Source organism: Sinohyriopsis cumingii, chromosome 5 (genome assembly GCF_028554795.1).
Source record: "Sinohyriopsis cumingii isolate HCF-2022 chromosome 5, ASM2855479v2, whole genome shotgun sequence".
In the NCBI taxonomy this organism is placed as follows: domain Eukaryota; kingdom Metazoa; phylum Mollusca; class Bivalvia; order Unionida; family Unionidae; genus Sinohyriopsis; species Sinohyriopsis cumingii.
The window spans coordinates 88,716,148-88,739,179 of record NC_142965.1 but is presented as its reverse complement, the minus strand read 5'-3'; the positions used below and the strand labels follow the sequence as shown (position 1 = coordinate 88,739,179).

The window sequence follows — 23,032 nt, the reverse complement described above, 5'->3', positions numbered from 1 at the left end:
TAACGTAGCTTGGGCGTTTTAAATCATGAATACCAGTAATTCTAAGATTTTGTTCTCGTCCGAAAGACATACAGTTTCATGATCTCATGAACTTTGAAGATTGTGATACACTCAGAAAACTATTATAAGATTAAATGATCATTGTTGGGCATTTATCGATGTGTAAATTTTACCTAAAAACTATGAAAGTAAATAAAGTCGGAGGACTCTATGTAAGTTAACTTCATGAGTAATTAGGTAAAATTTACGCATCGATAAATAACCAGCCATGATCATCAAATCCTTATAATTCCAATTTATTTTCCTTCCGTCATCAACAAAACGTTGACTTGTATGTAGATCATAATTATATTTCATTAACCTCCTAACTGCCACATAACACGTAGCCCGATCTTCGCTTGCCAAGAGTCGTCGATCCTTTATACAATAATATAGAGTATGGTGTCATAGCAGTCATAATAGTGATATAATGTTATGATCATTATTTTAATATATAAAAAACGGTTAATGTTATTTAAACTAGACTATTCCTTTTGTTTATAGAATTATGCGTATGGCACGTGTTGTTATAGCATCCGTTGTTGTTACTTTCTACTCATTTTGATCTTTCAAAAGCAAAATCCTGTCGAATTTTAGTGAGATCCCTTGCTTGACATATATCCCTGACATTTAAAACAGCTGATGGAACATGTTGTCGAAGCGAGATGTGATAATTTCCGAAGATTGGCTTGTAAAGCTTGCCATATGCCTTCTTCGGCAAAAGGGTGAGTGTTTGAGTGAAGGAAGGTTTGTGCAATTACATTGTTTCAACTTCTAATGGTCTATTTTAATCTGAGGCGTCTACATTTTGATCGGAAATCAGAGGAGTGGATGGGTGGTTTGCTTTTTCTGTTATTATTTGGGTGTAAGGCGTTGATGCAGTTAAAACATCAAATCAAGTGACCTGGAAACAGGGAAACTAAAGTAGTACACAGATTGTATCGCTGTGTAAAAATTTCGAGATCAGTATCACGTGACCGTGTACATCCAATCAAATTGTAGTTAACGCGGTAAAGTCATAAAAAATTGGAATTAATAGTTAGCCCTCATTTTTAGCTAAATATACAGATTACTGCATTTTAATATGTTCTTGTCATTGACTTTTATCCATACAGGTACTTTATATGCTTATCCGACTGTCAATGTTTTATCTAACTTTTTTCCACGAAGCAAATATTTACTCTTTCAAGAGTGTCTGCCTTATTTGACGTGTTGATCTTGTAATGCTTATCATACCACTTTAATTTGAACTGACCGTTAAATATTATTGATATATTTGTCTCAGACTCCCTCCAATCGAAATGATTATCAATAAATATCCAAAAAGATTAAAGATCGTTGTTATTTAAAAGAGAAATTGTATTTAAAAGAGGAATAGCATTGCCACTCCCTCCCCTTTCCTTCTTGTCCCCATATGAAACTATTATGTAGTTGATTGTTTAAGGAATAAAATAATTGAAATTCCAATGCACGTTTCAGCATGATAACAAATAGTAAAATGAAGGGTCAATGGTATAAAAAATGGCAAGTTCAAAATTGACATTTATTTGCTGCATTATAGACTAGAAATAATTAATGCCATTCATTCTTTGCGATTGCTTTTTAAATAGCATGTTCGGCTTTATGTAGAGATTACATCTTCTACTTTTTTTGATTGTGCGTACTTCATTTTTGGTGATTAAGCTTCAAAGTAAAACGTGTGAAAAGCCCCGGAAGTGGTGGATAATAGACACGCAGATTATTATGTGGATATATATTTCTATTGAGAAAAAGGCAAATTGCGTTGACATTTAATTTCTTTAGGTCGGTTTCAACACCTCTTTGCCCAACTAAAAAATATAACTTTTTTGTGTTTTTGTGCAAGGTTTTTTTTGTATATATACTTACAATTGAAAGCTCTAAATCAACATCTGAATCTTGCTGCTATACTGGTTGTAGTTTTAGTGTTTTTCATATATTTGTGTGTGTTGGCAAAATGAAGCGCTCTTAACCAATTACAACTTGCATATTAAACAAGATTTAAGAATTCTATATAAAAGACTTTGGGTTTCAGGACACCGTTACTTCCAACTCCCCTCAAAGTTGACCAAACTTCAGAATGTTTTTCCGAAACTGTAGTGTCTCTGTTGCATGGTTACTTTGCAACTGATTTACTAAAGTTACTTATATTATTAACTGTAAAATGACAGGCTATAAACTATAAACTTCATACGATTCGATATAATGTTACATTTTCTTGGTTAATGAAAACAGTAAGGTGAAAAAGAATGCAAAATTGCCCTCTCTTCTGGATAATGAAGAAGTTTTTGGTAACATCGTTTGAAAACCTACAATGAAACCATTTACGATTATTTTAATTAAGGGATTATAATGTGTAGCTAAAGCAATTGAGGTCTATTAATTACGGTCAAAATAACATTTTATATTGAATGCCAATAAACGACACAGAAGCACAAAAACTGTGATCGGAGGAAATCACTCTACATTTAATTTGCACATTAAAGCCATTAATGTGCTGACGTTTCTTTAAACTATATACATACAAAATATTGTTCTCGATTTCAAATTGCCCTAGCTCCTAAATTGGCAACAACAACAACAATACTACTGCTACTACTAATATATTTATTTTAAGATAACATATTTATAAATAAAGCTGATTTTCCATATTGTCCTGAGAAACGTATACAAATTGCATAACTATAAACATTGGTTTAAACCCGGTTAGCCTGCTTAAAAACTAGCAAGCGTATGCAAACTAGTAGTGGATGATACATTTAATTTAAAATAATAACAGAAGAGGAAAATGATAGGATAAACTAAACTTTGGATTTCTCAGCAGCACCATTTTCACTTATGAATGTTTTCGCAAAGTTTCAAGGTTAACCTCAAAGTATTTTAGGAGAAGCAGCAATAACAAACTTGTGCTAACGAACAAACGGACGACGGATACTCCCATAAGCTCTTCTGGTATGTGACCATTAGAGTTAAAAGAGAATATTGCAAAAATAATGTACGGCGGGAGGATGGGATCACAAGCTGATATATTTACGATTTGCTTGATTCTTTGCATTTACAGTTATTTATCGTACATCGATAACAGTTGCATGTCAATTTGTTCTGCATTCAAAATATACCTGTAATACGAGATGGCTTTTACGCCTGATTGGAACTGGATATTGCAGGATTTTGGCTCCAGTTTAAAACACTTAAACACGTGCTTTTAATTGAAAACATTATCATTGATCACAGCAGAGATATAAAACTAGTCGCACTTCGGCTATGTAACTAGTAGTAGAAAGTATTTGCAAACTGCAGACCCTACTTGAAGAATCGAATAAGCATCCATAAAAATGATCAATCTTTATTGGTGTCACAGTTGGAGTTGTTTAAGCTGGAATGAGATCGTTTTCAAAATATATGAACATACATACAGCAAATGTTATACTCATACCGATCAGTTCAAGATTCTCATACTGTTCATATACAAATAAAATTGAAGTGACAGCTTGGTATATGAAATTTTAAACAGGGTGTGGATATTAAGATATTCAGAAAAATTAACAAAGTTGACAGGTTAACATTTAACAATATCACCTTTTAACAATCCTTCTACAAACAGTCACATGCATTCCGCTCTCACATCTAAATATATGTCAAAAGCTTGTGGGCATTGTCTCTTTGTGTTGCACAAGCAAGAATACGTGAAAATGAGGCATTTGCTTTTCAGAGGCTATTGGAGTCAATTTACTGTGAAATATTCTCGTAGCCGTGGTTGTGAATAACTCAACTCGTCGAAGATCACTATTTCGGATCGGTATGTGGCTTGTTTAGGATTCGGAGAATTTAGGTTTAACGACTCGTCATTTGATGCTGCGAAGCTAGGCTCATGTCTTTATGTGCAAAATTATATCCTCTCTGCATATAAGAATATCGTCTCTGTAAAAGTTGATATGATATTCTTTTCAATATGCATTTGAGTTTTTTTTAAAAACTAATTTGTTTCGGGACGATATTCCCTGGCATTATGAAATCGCCTGCAGGTAAGCTTAGTGTCCGAATAACAAGCACTTTCATGCGATCTGCGCGCAGGCCGTTCGTCTGCAGTTTTTTCTTTCAATGCACTTTAGATAATACGGCGGGAGGGACGCATGAAGTCGTTGTGCGTGACAATCGCGATATTTATACATACATATATATATATATATATATATATATATATATATATATATATATATATATATATATATATATATATATATATATATATATATATATATATATATATATCGTCTTACTGTCCGTGCACCGCATGCCCGTGCGAATCAACGGCCTGTAAAAGAACTTGGAGTGCTGCTGATCGTAAGAGTACCGCCTAGAGCATCGCAGCTTCGAATTGTAAAACGGGTCTCAGTGACCATTTCCTGTCCACGTACATTTGAGTTTATCTATCTCGGACCGGTCATTCACCTATGTACAGTCTCCTTCACGGCAGATTTTGAGACTGGTAATTTACGGTATCATGTTATGAAAGTGATATACGCTTCAGCTTCCAACTGATGCAGAATAACGCAAAGGATTCTCTTCAGGGCATCTGGGGCGGCTACCACAAAGATTTCGTTGCCTCTGCATATCAACAATTTGTCCCAAACGGCCTCCATTCTTCATCAGAGTATCGCTTTAAGTTGCAAAAGCGAAGGTGACGCTGGACGATATTTCCAATGACCACATCATAGTACTTGTCAAAGTTGACGTCAGTTGTAAACGAGTCACCTTATTTTCGGACATATAACGAGAAAAACGAGAAAATATTATGTGCTTTTGGCTGAAGTCAAAGATCCACTGAAGCTCCTCAAACTATCTTAAACGATTTCAGTAAGGTCGAGCATTTTGATAGGGTGGGCTTTCTTGGGGTAAGTAAAGAGGATATAGTCCTCTGCACCGTCCGATAAACGGTCAATGCGATTGTGTAGAGTAATGGCGTCCAGCCAATGTTCCTGGCACATCTATAGAAGTAGGAGCTGCTGTGCAAAAGAACAAACACTTTTGCTCGTGGGCTACGAACTACACTTTTGGTGTGTTTATTTTTCCATTTCAGAGAGATCATTGCTGGATGCCAATGCATCGATTTCGTCTTGGATGAGCTGACCATACGCCGCCTCGTAATTGTATTTGCCATTCGGTCTGTGGACAAGGTTTTCTACTCTTTATCGCAGTTATTGACCTCAATGCATACATAGACGTGCAGCTGATACAGTACCTTTTTTGCGTTGTGAGGCACAATTTTGTGCGGTAAAAGCACCTAAGAATTGTAATGCCTATTGTCCGCTCCTGTGCAAACAATTGAAGCATGTCCATGATAAAGGCATGATTCGAGAGCGATGTAATTGATCAATGTTTATAATCTCTACGAGGTAAAACCTGAAAGACAAAATTGGCTGCCTTTGGGCTACTGTAGTTAGTCAAAATGTTATAGCAAAAGTAATGATTGCAGCGTGGCCTTAATATCGTTAGAGGCGCGGATGTTATAAATACCAGTCGCCTTGGTGCTCTCTTGTAACGTTTGAAACAAACAAGACCGTAGCGCCCTACTGGTAGAGAATGCGCACACACGTGCGAGCAAGGCGAAACTTGACGGTAACAACCAAATAGTAAAAACACGTCTTTAGTGTAGTGTCAAAGCTCAGCGCATGTAGTCACTTCACTGGAGATCTTTTGAACCGACCGGATAACCTGCTGCCACCGTTCCCTATTCTAGTTCTTAATATGATCTGGTAGGCTACCATAGCCGTCGCCAGGTAGGTCGCGTCGAACTGTATCACTTCATTCCAGCTGAACGAAAAGACACTGAAAACGCCGTTTTGGCACGCTAGGTTGTCTACCTCTTCTTCTTTAATGCAGATGATGCATGTGTCGTCAGAAGCAAGGTGGTACGATTCCTCGATACCATTTGCAGTCTACTGTGAAAGAGACACTTAGCCGTATGTCAATAACCTTAATGTTGGTATTTAGCGGTGGATATTCTCTCTTGCCTGTCTTGTTGGCGTATAGCTGCTCAAAAACCTTGACATTAGTATTTAAAAACTAGACGTTGTTGTTGCCTCGCACTGGCTTGAACCGCAGACTATGTTATTGTGAATGTTGATAATAATAACTGGTAAACACCACTTTCGCAGCCGCTAGTAGAACGAGGATAACCAGGATTGGTACGTTTCCATAACCCCTCATATATAAGGTCATTTACCGTCTTTTGGTGACATGTTTCAAGTGTCTGATTGTCTTTTGGACCTATAAGTGTGTGAGAAAAACAATGATTCAATCGAAATTCCAGGTTATCCCAGCAAAGTTCTGCAGTATCCACGCAATTATAGATGACAGATGGTTGGTCCCTGTCATTCTCGCTTGAGATTCTTTTTGCAATGCTTACTTAAAAAGACAATTCCATCCTCAACCCTTTAGTGACATAGTTTTCCATCTAGTTTTTAAGAGTGCAATAAAGAGTTCAGTAAGAAAATATCATCGAGGGTATCCAACATTTGAAGCTTTTAGTTCATTCTGTGCCAACTTCCTTACAATTGTTTGGATAGTCTGTTAGTCTTCTAATTTCTCTTATTGTACCTAACGAAATCGCGACAACTGTGGTATAGGTATTCACTATATTGGGGTCAGAAAGCTCCACACGCTTGCGATCTATGTGTGCCTACTTTTGCGTGATACTCTTATTTTTCTTGCTCGCTTTTGTTACGTATAATTGATTTAATTTATATCTGATATAATTGTTTGTAAGTTTTAAAAAATATTTTTAATTTCATTATATGTCAGAATAATGTAGTTTTGTTTACTATGAACTCTATACTTTTGCAGAAAATAGTTTGACCTTGTTTTTGTTCATTTGTAAACACTTGAAGCTGACCTGGTTCCCGACCTTAATTCAAAATTAGTAACAGCCACGTGAACAAGTTCTTTTTTGTACCTATTTTTATTGTGGGAGTAATAAGGGTGAGGACAAGGATGTATTTAATACGTAACCTTAAGCTTGTAAATAGTTGTTGTGAAGTAAACAACTTTTTATATTTTATTCGTAGAGTAAAATGATTGGTGTTTGTCAGGGCCATGTTGAGAGTACGTGATGTAAACATGATCGCGTGACCCTCATACGGGTACCTATTCTGCGTCTCAGAATTACTGTATAACCATTGTTGTAGAGAAATAATCTCAGTCTGGGCTTAAAACACTTAATGTCAAGTAGTTTAGTTCTGTTGTAGCCAGTTTTGGAGTTATCTGTTAATTTTTCTTCAGATTATTTGGATTCTAAAAGATTAATGCGTTTCTCTGGAAATATTTGAGTGCTCATACAGAATTCTTGAACAAAGACATTTCTTAAAACTTTTATTCGGATTTTCAACACTGGAGTGATATTTCTTGTGTTTCTACAAGGAACTGTATACACCATCACAGGACCGGATACAGCATACGTCATCGCCTTCAATCTTGGATTCCTCGTCGGGACTCAAACTTGAATTCACTAGAACGTTTCATTATTAGGACTTCTAAAATTTTATTCGTGGATTATTCTTGGATTATTTTGGATTTGATTCTTAAAACCGTAAGTTCTCTTCTTTTTTTCATTTTTACAAAAGTTTTCCTGGGAAAAAATTATTTGTTACATTTTTCAAAGATTGTTGTTTTAACTCTTTCTTGTCTCACTGTTCATTCGAGCCTAAACACGTAACATAAGACTTTTTTTGTCTTTCCGACAGCTCGCAGCTGCGGTTATCGTCGCAGCAGCGACATACATCAACGTTTGTTGCCGCCGTTGACTTGGCGTGCGGTTAAGTCAATCAAGGTTAGCTATAGCCGAAGTATAATTTTTATAACTAATAAATACTCTCTGAAACACGTCCTTTAAGTTCAGTATCGCCTCGTTGTAATCCAAGCTATTGTGTAAACGTACAACTAGGATATGGATCTTTTAAAACCTATAATTGCTTGCTGCCAATACGCTTTTGCCGGTATGCTACGCCGGTATCAATACGAGGAGAGCAAATTTTCTTCAGTTTGTTTATGGTCATATATTAATCGATGCTACATCTTCTTGCTGTCACGTGAACGACAGAGATGGAAATCTGATTGCGTGCCATTTCCACAAGACCAACATGGTACTGGCAAGACAATTTTTCTCGCTGTCTCAGGAGGTGTACTTTACAAGTACCCACAGACCACTCTTACCAAACATCAGCTACTAACAAAGATCAAGGCCTTTCACACAACGACCTTATAATACAATAGACACACAGTCCGGTCACACATGTGGTCAAAGATGCAAATGCATTGATTAAATCATTTTCTCATCCTTTTATATTTCTTTCTGATTTTAATTTCAATAGTTGTAATTAATACAGTATCTAATATCTTTAGATTTGACACTGTCTTCTTTTATCTCTGTAATATATTCAAATCATCAACTGGTACATATAATAACAACAATGATTATATATCAAAATTGATTTTGCTTTTTCGTTATCTGCGAGAGTTAATCAAAATATTATAGAACAAATTCAATATTCCAGTGGCCCCAAACAAAGAGGCATAATTCTCAACCAGAAAATACCATATTTTTCATTTCATTTAGCATGTGTCCAACTCAAGCATTAAATTAAATTGCTAGACAGGATAAGGTGATATACATTTAATTGTTTTATTTAAATCTAATTTCATTATTTAATTGACATAAACGTTCCCATTTTAATTCTGATATCTATTTTAGTCGTATTAAGAAGCACACATGGGTCGGTCAACAAAATAGCTCAGAAACATTCTTATCGACCTTTTATATGTGTTATGAAAACATTGGATGGTAAAAATTGCAATTGTTGTGATCAAGATTATAAATACAAACTTTGTGTGTATTTGTGTTTGACGTAGTATTTAATGGCTTTCAATTATCATAAGATTATCACAGTTTCGAAGCCTGCGTATCAAATATACAAGGTTCTAAAAATCATAATGAATTTATTATAATCTTAGAAGTTATAAAAATGAAGTGCGTAATTTTAATGGAGGCACTCTACTGTTTCTTATTTCGCTGGCGGTGCAATTTTAAAGAAAAGTATTTTCCTCGGTTTTCCTTACTGTTTATACTATCTATTTAAGAAAACCTTGTATGTCTTAGGTATTATTCAAATACACTTTAATTCCATTTACTTTGGTGTATGACTGAATTGTGTAATATCGTTTACAGAGTATACATGTTGGACTTACTTTAGATTTGTATCTTTCAAAAACTGTCTAGCTCTCCTTGGTCATCTTCGATTTCTGGACTTAGAGGTCAATTGTAAAAAGAAACCCAAACATTTTTCTATATTTAACATATGTTATAATTCATTCATTACACTTTCAGAAGCTGGTATTGTCTAGTCCGGCAAGATTCCTTTTCCACGTTTTAATCAATGCTAAAGGTAGTGCATTTTACACCAATTCAGGTTGATTGTTTGAGCACAAAGGAGCAGTCATTTAGTTAGCTGTGTTCTTAGTTCATGTTCAATTTCCACAAGTACAATATCCAAAGAAATTTCAGCCAAAATAGATCAAATTAATGTAGAGGTATGTCAACATTCGCTCCACTGTGCCTGTTTCAAATACAAACAACTTCAAATACATTATAGCTGGTGAGCACCACCAATAATAATTTATCGTGACGTTGGAGGTTTTAACAGTTATGTGTGTGATGATGGGGATACATTTATGATACCTTCAGAAGTTACAAAAATGATGTGTGTGTTGGTGTGATTATATTTATAATGAATTTGGAAGTTCTAAAATGATCTGCGTGACTCTGATGACAATAAACTTATAATGATTGAAGACGTTGTAAGTACAACGTGATTCATGGTAAAAATATAATGTTGGTACAACATAAAACTGAACAGTTTTCTTAACAGAAGGAAATATTTGAGCGAACATATTTGCCTCTTAAAAATAAAGACAAAATTGATATTTTCGGCGGGGGGGGGGGGCACAGCACAGTAAGAAGAAATTAGAAACCTTAAACTTTAATGAGTATGCAAATTACCATATAGGGCACGAAGATTGATATGGAATCATTTTTGTCAACTTTATATATTTGGTATCCTTAAATTCGGGATTGAAATGAAAATTGTCTTTACAAAATACACTTTGAATGAAAACATGTCACCGGCAGTAGGATTAAAGCACCTTGAAAGAAACAAAAGGACTATGCAAAACTCTTGCGAATTTTATCCGATTGACAGAGAAATTCGGAAGAGCCACTGATGCCACAAATTTCCACCAAGACGAATGAAAGTTGGCAATTTGCTGATATAATTCGCATCATGCATAGTCCGAAATTCATATCTTTCTCACACATCATTTATAAGTTCGTATATTTCGGTTAGCAGGATTCCGTATTGAATTGTCTTGTTCAGAATTAATATAGCCTTTCGGTTTGTATCAATGTGAAGTCGCAATTATACACCTTACTGCAATCAGCAATATAGTTCTTGATCACCTTCAATGCGTCATGTTGAACACTTTTTGGAACATCACAGTCAGTATAACTACACAGCGAAAGGTTCTCCCAAGTATTTTTCGTATTGCTGTAAGGATGAAAAGTTATTGAGATTTTAACTGAACAATGCTATCAAATAATGAAACTTTTCGTTCTTGCCAACAATATTTTTAGGTGTGGCTAGGGGTGCAGTATTGGTTTTCTTTTGTGTAACATAGTACAGAAACATTCATTTGTTCACTGACATGAAAATTAAATAATAAATAATTTTTCATTACTAAAATTGTAAACGCATTTTGCAGTGAACTACATCATAATCGGTATTTGATTGGTGTATAAATTTGTACTTGCAAAAGCATAATTTAAAGATTCAAACTGCAATGAAAATAAATAAAATAAATATCATCAGTTACCGATATAGGTTTCACCTCCCATAACAAAGTTTCCAGCACAATCATCACATCCGGAAAGTCGAGGGCTGGTAGTAAAGGTCGCACGGTTAAAAATGAAATGAACGTGTAGCCTTCCAAATTATCTACTGTCGGACTTGAACAAGATTTCTCTTGTGATATGTTATCGATTTTGGTATATTTCTTGAATCAGTTAATAATTTAAGAATGCCATCAATTTATATGCCACTATAGGATATAGAATAATGAAATGAAATTATTCTCTCGTGATAGATTTTGACTCAGACTGCAAGTATATTTCTATGAGTTGGTAGTCCGTCTTTTAAGAAGTTTGCAAAGTGATGGTATTTTGAATCTATGCGCATAGACTGAGTTGAAACTGTCTTGAACATAGCGTTTTCGATTGCATTTTTGGTGCAAACGTAGGCACAATAATAGGAAAAATATTGGAAAAGTGATTTGTAAGGCAGAAAAAATGTTGGGTTTACTCCCAGCTTTAACTTATTCATCGCCAACTGATTTAAGCACTCAGTTGTATCATAACAGCTGTTTTGGAACAAGCTTTTCTGATGTTGGCCAACGCCTTTTATACTCCATTACGTTAGTAAGTTGACCCTTCGCTGTATGTATTCGCGAGTATGATCGTGCGTTCCGTCTAAAGCCGACCAACACATCGAATTATATAACTTATTAATGTAGAAAAACATGGCGATATGAAAACCATGAAGGAGTAAGATTCCAGCAAAGGAACTGATAGCCTAGAATGAAGCGATTGTAGTTTCCTATTATGGTAAATGCATGTGTTTCAAAACAATTATTGACGAAATTGAAAATAGACAATGGTTTTTCCTTATATATTAGCGTTCTGGCTTTGAATCTCCTCAGGCAGCGCGCGCGAAAGCATGTGCTCATCTAAGTATTCCTAAAGATATGCCCAAAGGTTGGCATTTCTTACGCTGTTATGACTCGTTGAAGAAACTACAACAAGTTGAACCACATCTGGTTATAACGGCAACATCATCAGTAAAACAATTGAAACAACCCACATTTGAGCGTAATATAACAATACCGAGAGGCGCAATAAAAGTATATATACTTGCGGTATTAAGTTCCACAAATGAATAGCATCAGTGCTTAATATTACTTCGTGCAACAGTAGGACGATTAATATTCGAATTATTGTGTACGCAAGGCAGCCTGTTCGTATGGTTGACGATTAGAAAAATTGTCGTAGTATAGCACGTGATATTACTGAAGAGACAGTCGAGTGTGTGCATCAAAGAGTCCAAGTTTCGAAGTTGAGATTAAACGCTAGATAAATTACATCCGCTATGCACCGTTGAATCTTCGCAGCGGTGCAGCGCATTGTTTTCCGTGTGTGATTTATTATGAGGCTTAATCGTAAGTCATAAGGCTAAGATGCGTTCAAATTTTCTATCCACGTGGATTCGTAGCGATGTTCTTGCGGTCTTAAACCCTAAAGACTGAGCCACCAACGTTGTATCAACATTGTATCAACGTTGTATCACGGCCATGCATCGGTTAAGGTTGTGTTTTAATTACAATGCTTGAACTGAGAGTGGAATGATCTGACAACAGCTCTTATCGCTCGCAGACTTAATTATGAGCAATGATGACCTACATGAATTTTCCGAGGCTACTCATTGTTGGAGCTGTGAATCATCTTTCAGCTCCACTGACGAAACTGTAAACGAACACTGCCACATTAGATACACCTGTACACAGCACATGTAATTTACAGTTATCCATTTACCAAGATAAAATAAAAATCCCATTAGTGCAACTTTCCCGATTGCTTAACCGACTCATAAAAAGCATGCTAATATATTTCCTTGTTGACGATGCCTACGTCAATTTCGAAACCATCAATTGATTGACAGCCATGCCTTTTAGTGTGGTGGAAATATGCGAAGATCGGCAGCGGAGAATCATGCCAGAACTTGGCAAGGAGACTTTGAATGTTACAGCGCAGCATGAGAAAATCGAATCCCCGTATATCACCCACACAGACTTCGAATGAGTGAACGTTGTCGAGATACGCAACGGTATAAAATGCACCAATAAGCATAATTCCCAACAATGTGGTAAATACCTGGCCAGCTGCAGTTTATTGATTCGCTTCAGTTCCCGAATTCCAGCGGGACAAACACCTGTGTAATCTTGAAGTGAATGGCAACGACCGTTTTAAATTCACAGTGATTGTTAAATTCAAACGTTGAAGTTACTCATCGGCAAAGAAATATATTAGTGACTGGATGCAGTTTGCTGAAACTTAATTCCGACCGAATGACAGCCTTGATTCGTAGTTGTCTGGGGATGGTATTTTCGTCACCGACTACGTACATTCAAACAATGTCTAGCACATGTTTTGTTGTCAACATAGAGGTTATTATAACAACCTGTATTTACTCACGGATGTTTTGCTGCTCGCGGATGTGATAAAACTATTTGTGTGCATGAGCTGGACCAACACTCTCGTACCCAGGAATGGTCAGGGATGCATTGCTATTGATAACCGAATGAGAGGTGGAGCTGCTTTTTGATGCTTATGAATATCTATTTTTTGAACGTGCAATTCTTTGGCAAAATTTCCATAGGAAGCCAGCGATATATTGGAGCCAAGAACCCGCTGGTGGTTGGATATGATACGTCCAATCTGAAAAGTTACTTCATGCATTTTGATCAAAACATGGGTGGGCAGTAATGCAGCCCATTCCAGCTGTCGGGTGTGAATGTATGCACTCCACACACACACACAGATGTACCAGGCGCTATAACGTTATGGAGCATATTCAGAGAACTTTTTACCTTAGAAGTATCTAATTAATATGATGATAGTAAAACACATAGTCGACTGTTTTGTATTACCTCTGGATGCTTTTGATACTTTTAATTGTCACATCTTAAAGATTTGTGAGACTGAATAATAGTTGTTTCTTATGAACAGATGTAGATACGTGTGTAGTGTGATGAAAATAGTGATCAGGTTAGTCCTTTCAACATATGTTAATAACATGTATTACAGAAGGCAAGACGAAAGAAGATTTGCTATGAACATGATTATTATGATTGGTCACTGAAGAAGAAATGCAGCACTCAACGTATAGTATACGTCCCCGTCTTTGGAGTTTGTGTTTAAGATTTATCGTTATATATAAGTGATCAATATGGTGATGCGATTGAGGAATTGACTGACTGCGTCTGCCTGACCCGCTGACAACGGATGCTAACACTGATGGTGATTCAGTTCAACTTGTTGACGAATATCTGCGTCAGGGTGGCGCTAACCAACCCTCGTACATATTGCAGTATAATCTTGTTATGGGCCAAGCTGAAACCATCAGCTGAGACCCCCATGATGTACTAACAATAACTCGAGGCAAGCTGAGTGTTATAGCATTAACATGCGATAACACCTGGTCGCATTCTATACAGCCATGCGTGCAAATACTGGGGGAGTATTTCTACAATGATGCAATTTACTGACACGCCGGCGCCAATTGTAATCCCTTTTAATAATTGTAAATGAACATTGACTCAGCCAAGACGAGAAAAATCTCGATTGCGACTAAACAAGGATGCACTTTTCCTAATAATTCTTCGGCCGAAGACGAGATCGATCGTTTCTGACTCCATTCAATGAATTCAATCAATGGAGTTGTAATTGAACTTGATACTCGGCCGCCAGTACGCCCAATCGCCGGGGAATTAAATATTTACCAGGTAAATATTTTCTAAGATTATACAGTATTCGTCCCGAAAAAGGTGTAGTTGATTAAAAAGAAGTGCGTGTATGTGTGTTGCAATTGAAGACGGCAAGCGTTTCGAACAATTATAATTAAAGTTACCGACGCGGAAAATAATCGAAGCCATTTTACAAATGAACCACAAACGCGTGAGTGTGGTAGTATATTCTATATGCTGAATCACCACCGCGATTATTGTTGGCTGTAGACGGAATAGTGAATCAGCCAATATTCATGTGCACCACGAAATCAGCATGTTGTTAATAGTGTTTACACGCTTTACCTGATAACGGGTAGATACCGAAGCTCAATTTGCCTTACCACACACACCTTGTGCGTAACATTCGGTTCCTGCCCTACCGGTCAATTTTAAATGCGACTTTTAATACCTTTTTGCAGTCGTATTCATCACTTTTTTCGACGGTCAATAATGGGAAGTAAAGATTTTCAGAAGAATTTAACGTTTGCATAATATGCATTTTGTAATGTTTGCATTATGACTTTTGCAGATGGTGGAAACATCAAGATACACATAATAATAAGAAAGATTCTTCCGTTCTTCAGTAATGCTACTAGCAAAGAAATGAGGACCTCGCTTTGGACCTGTGTGATTCAAGGTTTAATTCCTAGTTCTAACATTTGCGTAGGTATGTGATTGCCCATTCAGAATCATTAGCACCTACGCCTTAGAGGACTTGATTTCATCTTTCTTTTTTTTTTTGGGGGGGGGGGGCACCAGTCAGATGCCACATCCCAATTTCCGAAAAGAAATAAAAGGTGTTTTAAGTGTATGTATATCTCCCGAAGGTGTGTTGTTTGTTATATTTTAATAAAGAATTTCGATCAAAAATTTATGTAATTAAATTTTTGATGGGGTATTTATAGTTCCCTGTGTTTTTCTATAAGGTTGTTCATCCGAGCTAGGTTTCCTTCACCTTGCTCGAAATTCCTTCCTTAAAATTTATTTTTGACCTTTGCTAGAGGTCTCCTAAGTCACATGTTTGCTATGTGTATTTTTGCTATATTGTGTGAGTGCTATATTGTTTTCGTGTTGGGACAGCAGTACTCTTCAAATCTCCCCAGTTGTCCTACTATCATATTTTGTAATATATATTATATATAATAGAGATATAATTTCGAATTTCGACGAGTGAGTGGTGCGTTAATTATGATGAGAAAAGAAAACCTTTTGTTTCGTGTGTGTGATCACGTGTGTCACTCCTCGTAAAATTTGTTCTTAAAAATGAGGTGGCTGTACTCGAGTCAGGGTCCATACTTTTTTATTTAGTTGTATATCTCCAGACTCGAGTTTTCCCGCTCTTAATCTAGGTTAATGGCCAAAGTTCTCCAAATGTTTTTTATTGAACTATACAGTACGGGAGCTGTATAGTTGTTCAGAGGAATTGTATAAGAGTTAGAAGGGTTAGAAAGGGGTTCCTAATCCCTGTATTTGTGTCGTGTTTGCATGCGTATGTTAGTGTTCTATGTGGGATGTTTTTCTTAGGCTCCTTCATGGGCCTGTCCACTTCGCGTGGCGCCATGTGATATAGCCCCATGACGTCATTACCTCGTACTTATCCTACATAGGTGCCCTGTCCCAGCCCTCTGAAGGGGAATGGTGGAGTAAGGAAAGTATTACTTAATAGAGTATTCATTAAATTATATATTATAGTTGTAGCTTATAAGAGAGACTTTAATATTAGTTGGTAGCATCGGAGGCCCAAAATAACTATATTTTCTTTGTTCCCTCCAGGGTAGTGAGGTGAGACCGGGGCTTCAGTCCGTATTTGCGTACCGGCCCTATGTGGGTGCTATACCAGTGCCCCTTTCCCACCCCCACCCCGGTAGGTATCCCTGGCAGGCTTACGACCTATTGTGATAACCTGCCCAGAGGCCATCATATTAGCCGTTATATAATTTGTTATTTTATAAAGAGTTTTTTCTAATCAAAGTTTCCAACCAGACAGAGTATGTTGTTGCTCCGATACCTTTCTCTTTTTTATTTCTGTAATGACTTCTACCCTATCCTTTTGCGTCTTCTCATATTGTACCATTGTATGGGTTTTACTAAAGGTTTCTTTTTTACACAGTGGACATTTTGGCGATTCTCTCTGATCATATGCGCCGTCTCACTGCCACCTCTCCTGTCAACCACGCATTATGCATGTATTTTAAGCAGAGGCTTTGAATTTTTAGGGAGCCTAGTTGTGTCCAGTGCCCCCATGCTCTATCCCAATTTATATATATATGTTCTTGCTCCACCTTAGACATTACCAGTTTTGTATTTTGTTCCTTTAACCATTTATAAGTCAGTTTTTCATCAATTTTCCATAGTTCCCTCTCACCTATGTATTTAAGTAGCAGATCTTTCATATATTAAAATTTGTTTGGTATTTCCAACTTTTTCAATAGTGTATTATTCTTATATATATATCCCCTTATTTCGTTTGAAAATCCAAACCAGTATGTGTACAGCCCATCCCAGTCTTATTTTCATTCTGAGTTTAGTTTATTAATCCTATTTATACAATTTGCACATTTAATTAATATTGGGTTTGGTAATCCTAAACCCCCCTTTCATTTGCTCTATAAAGAGTGTTTTTATTGACATAGTGTGTCTTAAAATTGCATATAAAGTTTATAATATTGTTATCTATTTTATATAGTTTTTTGTTGTTTATGTCTATGGATTTTAAAATAAAATTAATGTTCGCATACATATAGGTTTTGGCCACTTGGGCCCGCTCCATTAGACAAAGTGGCGTAAGTGCCCAGATATTCACATTCTTTTCTATGATATTCCCCATATTTTTTCAGTTTTCTTGTTCCTCTTCTTTTCCAAAAATAATCGCTAATGCTTTCACTCGATCTTTTGTTAAATACGGGTAATCCGGGGTGATTCCCCCGCCAGTTAACAATTTTTAATATTTTAGTTTTGTCATTGTTGATTTTTGACTCGGATGCTTTACCGAAATTCTCATATTCCTTTTCAAGGTGCTTAAATGAGTTTGGGTCTCTTATAAAGTTTGTACAATCATCAGCATGTTGGAGCATTTTTATATCTTCCCTTATATCTGGGATTGGGATACCATCTATATTTTTATTTAGTCTTATTTTTATGCTCAGAATTTTTAATTGCTATTACATGTAATAGCCTTGATAGTGGGCAACCTTGCCTTACCGATCTTTTATTGTAACATTTCTCTGTGGTAGCGCCATTTACCTGTACTTTTGCAGTGGTTTCTTTGTACAGGATTTTAGTCTAGATTTGGAAAAAGTTTCCAAAACCAAATTTTTCTAGTACTTTCTGTACATAGCTTTGTTCCAATCTGTCAAAGGCTTTTTCTTGGTCAAAAAATACCATAGCACCTTTTTGACCAGTTTCTTGAAAATAATCAATAATGGTTGTTATGCTTAGAATATTATTTTGTATGTCTCTTCACTCCGTTCCGCATGTATGATTTTGATTAATCATTTTATCCATTCCTTTTTAACTCTATTAGCTAGAATTTTACTTAAAATTTTATATCCTATATTTAGGAGGGAGATGGGCCTCCAATTTTTTAAATCTTGTCTCTCTCCCTTCCCTTTGTATATTAATGTAATTATCCCATCCCTCATTGACTTAGTCATTGTTTCATTTCGCAAAATGTATATTATTATATAACCATTCTAGAATGCACGACAACTCACTTTGGAATTTTTGATAGAATTCCGCAGTGAGTCCATCTCCACCTGGGGATTTCTTCTTAGCTAGTTGATTTATAGTATCTTTAATTTCTTGTGCGGAGATGAAATCATCACATAAGAGTTTATGTTCTGGTTATCATCTCACATGGTATTCCGTCTAAATATTTGTCTATAATATCTTCTTCGATTTCTTGTGATTTGTATAGGTTACTATAATATTTTCGAATATAATCTAAAATTTATGTTTTCCCCTTATATTATTCTCTCCCCATTCATAAAGTTTTCTACATATTTTCTCCTCTCCCTAATTCTTCTCTTTTATATAGCCCAACTGCCTTTTTATATATTGTTGTAAATTTTCCTAATTCCCCGGCCATTATGTTCCTCATTTAAGATTATGTTTAGTCTATCGGTTAGTTTTTGTACCTCATCTTCAGTTAGATATTTCTCTAGTCTTCTTTTTATTGACTTCTTTTCCATTGTTTGATTTTCTCTCCTATAGACGAGTAGCTAATTGCTTTCTTTTTAAAGATAGTTTTTAAAATGTCCCACTCTATTATAATATCCTTATTCCCTCTATTTCTAAAGTCCTTTATAACTGCTTTTATTTCCCCTACGAAATCTTTTTCTTCTAAAATGTTGTTGTTCATCTTCCACGATTCTTTTCCCCTTTATGTTTTTCGTTTTTGTTTATTTCTAAATAAATTAATTTGTGATCGGACACTTTTAAGTTCTTGATTTCTGCTTTTACATGTACTTTATCATCAAAGTTAGTGCAATAGAACTTGTTGAGTCTACTACCTTTATCTCCTTTATACTCGAAAGTAAACTCCCTTTTCAATATATTCAATCTTCTGTACACATCCACTAATTGCATTTAAGCTGTATGTAGAGCATCAACAATGTTGAAAGGACTGGATGTGTAATCAATTTGAAATATATATAGGTCAATGGAACAGCAGATTAACTGCTGAGGGAAACTAAATCTAGATTAATATTCTTTTTACTAGAAAGATGATGTGGATTTAATTTTTCTTACCTTTGTAATTGCTGCTTCATTTACACCTATAAGAATCCAGGTGTAATATCGGCGGTATTCAATGGCGTATCGTTTGTACTTAATTTTCAGTTGATTGTTATAAAACGAATTTACTCCCTCTATGCTTTGTCTAGCAGCGGATACATCTAAAATTCCGAATCTGTGGGGAAAAATGTTATCTAATAAACAAGATTTAACACGCAGTAATATTCATGACCCGAATATATTTTCTTTTTTTATTTCATTCTATCGTTTTCCTTGTCTTTTTTTGGTCGTATTCAAAGCATGTTGTTGGCGGGAAAGTTTACTCCCAGGTTTGCTCTCCGGAATTTATCGATAAATAGGGTGACCAAATGGTTACATTCTTTCATACGTATGTAGTATTCCCGAGCATCAAATGCCTGAAATAATTTAATGTCATGCAGATATATCTAGGGATATAGTGTTCTTAGTCTTCTATGTGTTCTTTCGTTGCCGTATTTTAAACTGTAGCTTGAAAGAGAATCGGCCGTTTAAAGAGGAGATTTGACAGTTACCAATCGAACTGTTCAAATCTGTTTAGTTGGTTGATTGGTGCTTTAAGGGTCAATATCACACGATAGTCTGTTTCCAGCCACAACATGAGAACAACGTGCATTAACATTACAAGCCAAACAGGGCTGGTCTGAATACAATTCTAGAGCTGCAACACTCTATGTGTGTGTGTGTGTGTGCAAGAGAGATAGAGAGTGAGAGAGAGAGAGAGACCTTGCATGGTTTTTTTGGTTAGTACTGTCGGTCTCGTGTGGTATTGCCATGTAAATACCAATATCTTTCTCCGGCCTTTCAAACTTCATATTCGCCCTTTGAACCCTGAAATGGAAATTGTGCTGTATATCTGCCTCTTCATCTATCTTGCGGTACAATATGGAAACCACCTTATGGGGGAAAACACATTTTTCATGTTGTAATAAAATTAATTATTTACCGCTCTGGATAATGTCCTATTTGTCCCGATTTTTTCGTCATGTGCCAGGTACATAAGGGATGCTTGAGAGTTCAGTGCTATTGTATCTCCAACTTTTACCCAAATATGTTAACTTTACAGACTCGTCGTAGATGATAGTTCCCTCTTTTTGCCACGTGAGTAATTTTTTAATTATCTAAAATCGGTGTTCATGTGAGTTTTTGCCTTTATTCATGTATATTTCTGAGTGCCTTGAATCGATGTTCGGTAGATCGTTTAGACTATTAAAAGAGGCAGACAGTACATTGTTAAATGTTAATTTGTTATATGTATAGGTGAACAATAATAGAATCTTCAAATCATATTACACTTTTCATATACAGAAAATACAAAAGTTAAACGAATCAGCTCAGAACAAAGTAGAACCATTAATTATACCATTAATACATTTAAAATTAACCTAAAACGCGGTTAAACAATTTGAAAACATTAATAATATCATCGTAGACGCATGACTCAATAAATAGAAGATTATGCGAGCTTATGGTGGGAATAATCAAGATGTATATGAATTCCTTGGTTGAATAGAAACAAATTTTAAAAAGATAAAAAGTTTAAGCATAGGATATTGTGCTTAGTATAAAAGTTCTATTAGATTCATCTTTAACAATAAAGTAACTAAATATCACATATTCCATTGGGAGTTTGCATTGATATTAACACATTACAAAAGGCAATGAAAAAATACTTTACAGAGGAAATGATTTCAAGAAATAGCATTACTTGTTTATGAAGACACTAGACCAATAAACGCTGATGAAATATGTTTTGCACATAGATAATGTTTTAATTCAACCAATATATCTTATATTTTTGAAACGATATTTTATTTGATGAGGGAACAATAAAGTAAGAGATGATTATTTCACTGGTTGGAAAAGAGGTCATAAGTATTATGAACATAATTTAAATTACACATATTCAAACGAAATAACAAAATATTTCATTAGCAACATGTAAAACCTCCTTTTGATCTTTTATGTTAGAAATTATGTATCATAATGCTTATGATATATTTAAGTATTATTTAAAACACTTCAATTTGATCCAGCTGAATCTTAGAGTGCACAAAGATTAGCACATGGTGCTAGTTTAAAGTTAACAGGATTAGAATTAAAATTATTAACTTATTCGGACATGTTCTGCAAACGTTAGTCAGGTATATGGATAATTCACACCATAAAAACAGATAAACCATATAAACGTAATCATACGTACCACATAAATCCAGAAATAAGTACCATATAAGTCCATGAAAGAGTACCTAATAAATCCAATGATAAGTACCATATTGACAATAATGGGAAAACATCAAGATGTCGTGCGCAACATAGGTAATGGTTAACGCCATTTCATGTTTACGTATCTGGTCATATTGTTTCTCAAAATATCCATCAATCAAGGTATGCCTGTTTAAACGTTCGATGGGCAACCAACAACACAAATACGTAATCAAAGACAAATTGATATCTCAGGAGAATAATAAGAAAATGAATGTAGTTTAGATGTATATTTATACATTCAAGCACATATACAAGAATTTTTCAATGATTGCGGATCAGTACTAGGAAATAAAATACAAAGTATGACATATACAACATCACTACATAAAGAGTGGATAGATGAGATAAACGGAAGAAAGCCGACTACACCTAAATTATGATTTACGCTGCAAAGTAAAGAAACATAATCTTTCAATATCGTAATTGAAGATCATATTCAGCTGAGAATATTGTTGGAATTCGGTCGATATAAAGTTGTATTATTTGATAAAAATCGGTAGCTAGAGTCATCCATATAGATAAATCAAATACAAATTTAAGAAAACAATGTCACTCCGATTTTGGAAACGTTGTTGAAGGCCATTGAAGAACTATGTGTAAGAAAAATGAAAATAAATGCATCCAATGACAACATCAAAATATCTCCAGATGAAACAAAATTATCTAAATTATATCATTGCAAAGAGAATAATAATTGACGTAAATTTCTTTTTTGGTAAGCGGAAAAAGTCAAATGAGCGGAAATACGTTGTTAATATTAAAAGAATGGCTGAACAAGCATGATGCAAATATGTCAATATTAGCGACAGGTACAGAGTTTTGCAATGCTAGGCTGTCAATTAATGGATTTTTAAACTAAAGTAATTGTGAGACTTCGCTGGAGTAAAATACGATAAACATTGTCACAGCCAAGTCGATATCATACTAACTTTGGAATTCGATGTTATTGTCAAGACGCTACCAAACAAGTTCAAATACATGAAGTAGCAAATTATAGTTTTCTTGATGTGATATTGTACTTTGAATTAGGAAGGAGGATCATTTAATGGGTTATATTTTCTGTACGAATAATCTAAAATACAACAGAACATAAACTGTAAACCTGACATCACGCGTGATCCAGTAAGAAACCTGCTACTTCGACCTGTTATACAGTACAACTTGCTAGCAAATATGTTTAAGCTTAAAATTAAAATTAAAATTTGCCAGCTTAAAGCGAATCAGGGATATATATAATCGAGTGGGTATAAAAATTAAACGCATTTTGACC

At 35.3% G+C, this 23,032-nt stretch overlaps 1 protein-coding gene across 4 annotated transcripts in view; it reads right to left on the bottom strand.

Annotated features, from left to right (window-relative positions):
- LOC149799706 (beta-1,4-galactosyltransferase 4-like) overlaps positions 1-23,032 on the bottom strand; it is a 71,801-nt gene that overhangs the window by 10,569 nt on the left and 38,200 nt on the right. For 2 of the 4 annotated variants that reach the window (XM_089959074.1, XM_089959071.1), the window contains 2 exons: positions 20,221-20,325; positions 19,474-19,633 (listed from right to left, as the gene is read on the bottom strand). In XM_089959074.1, coding sequence (XP_089815200.1) covers positions 19,474-19,633; positions 20,221-20,325 — 265 coding nt within the window. Of the gene's footprint in view, positions 1-8,642; positions 10,656-19,473; positions 19,634-20,220; positions 20,326-23,032 lie in introns of those variants that run through there. The other 2 variants (XM_089959072.1, XM_089959073.1) reach the window with 2 other exon arrangements.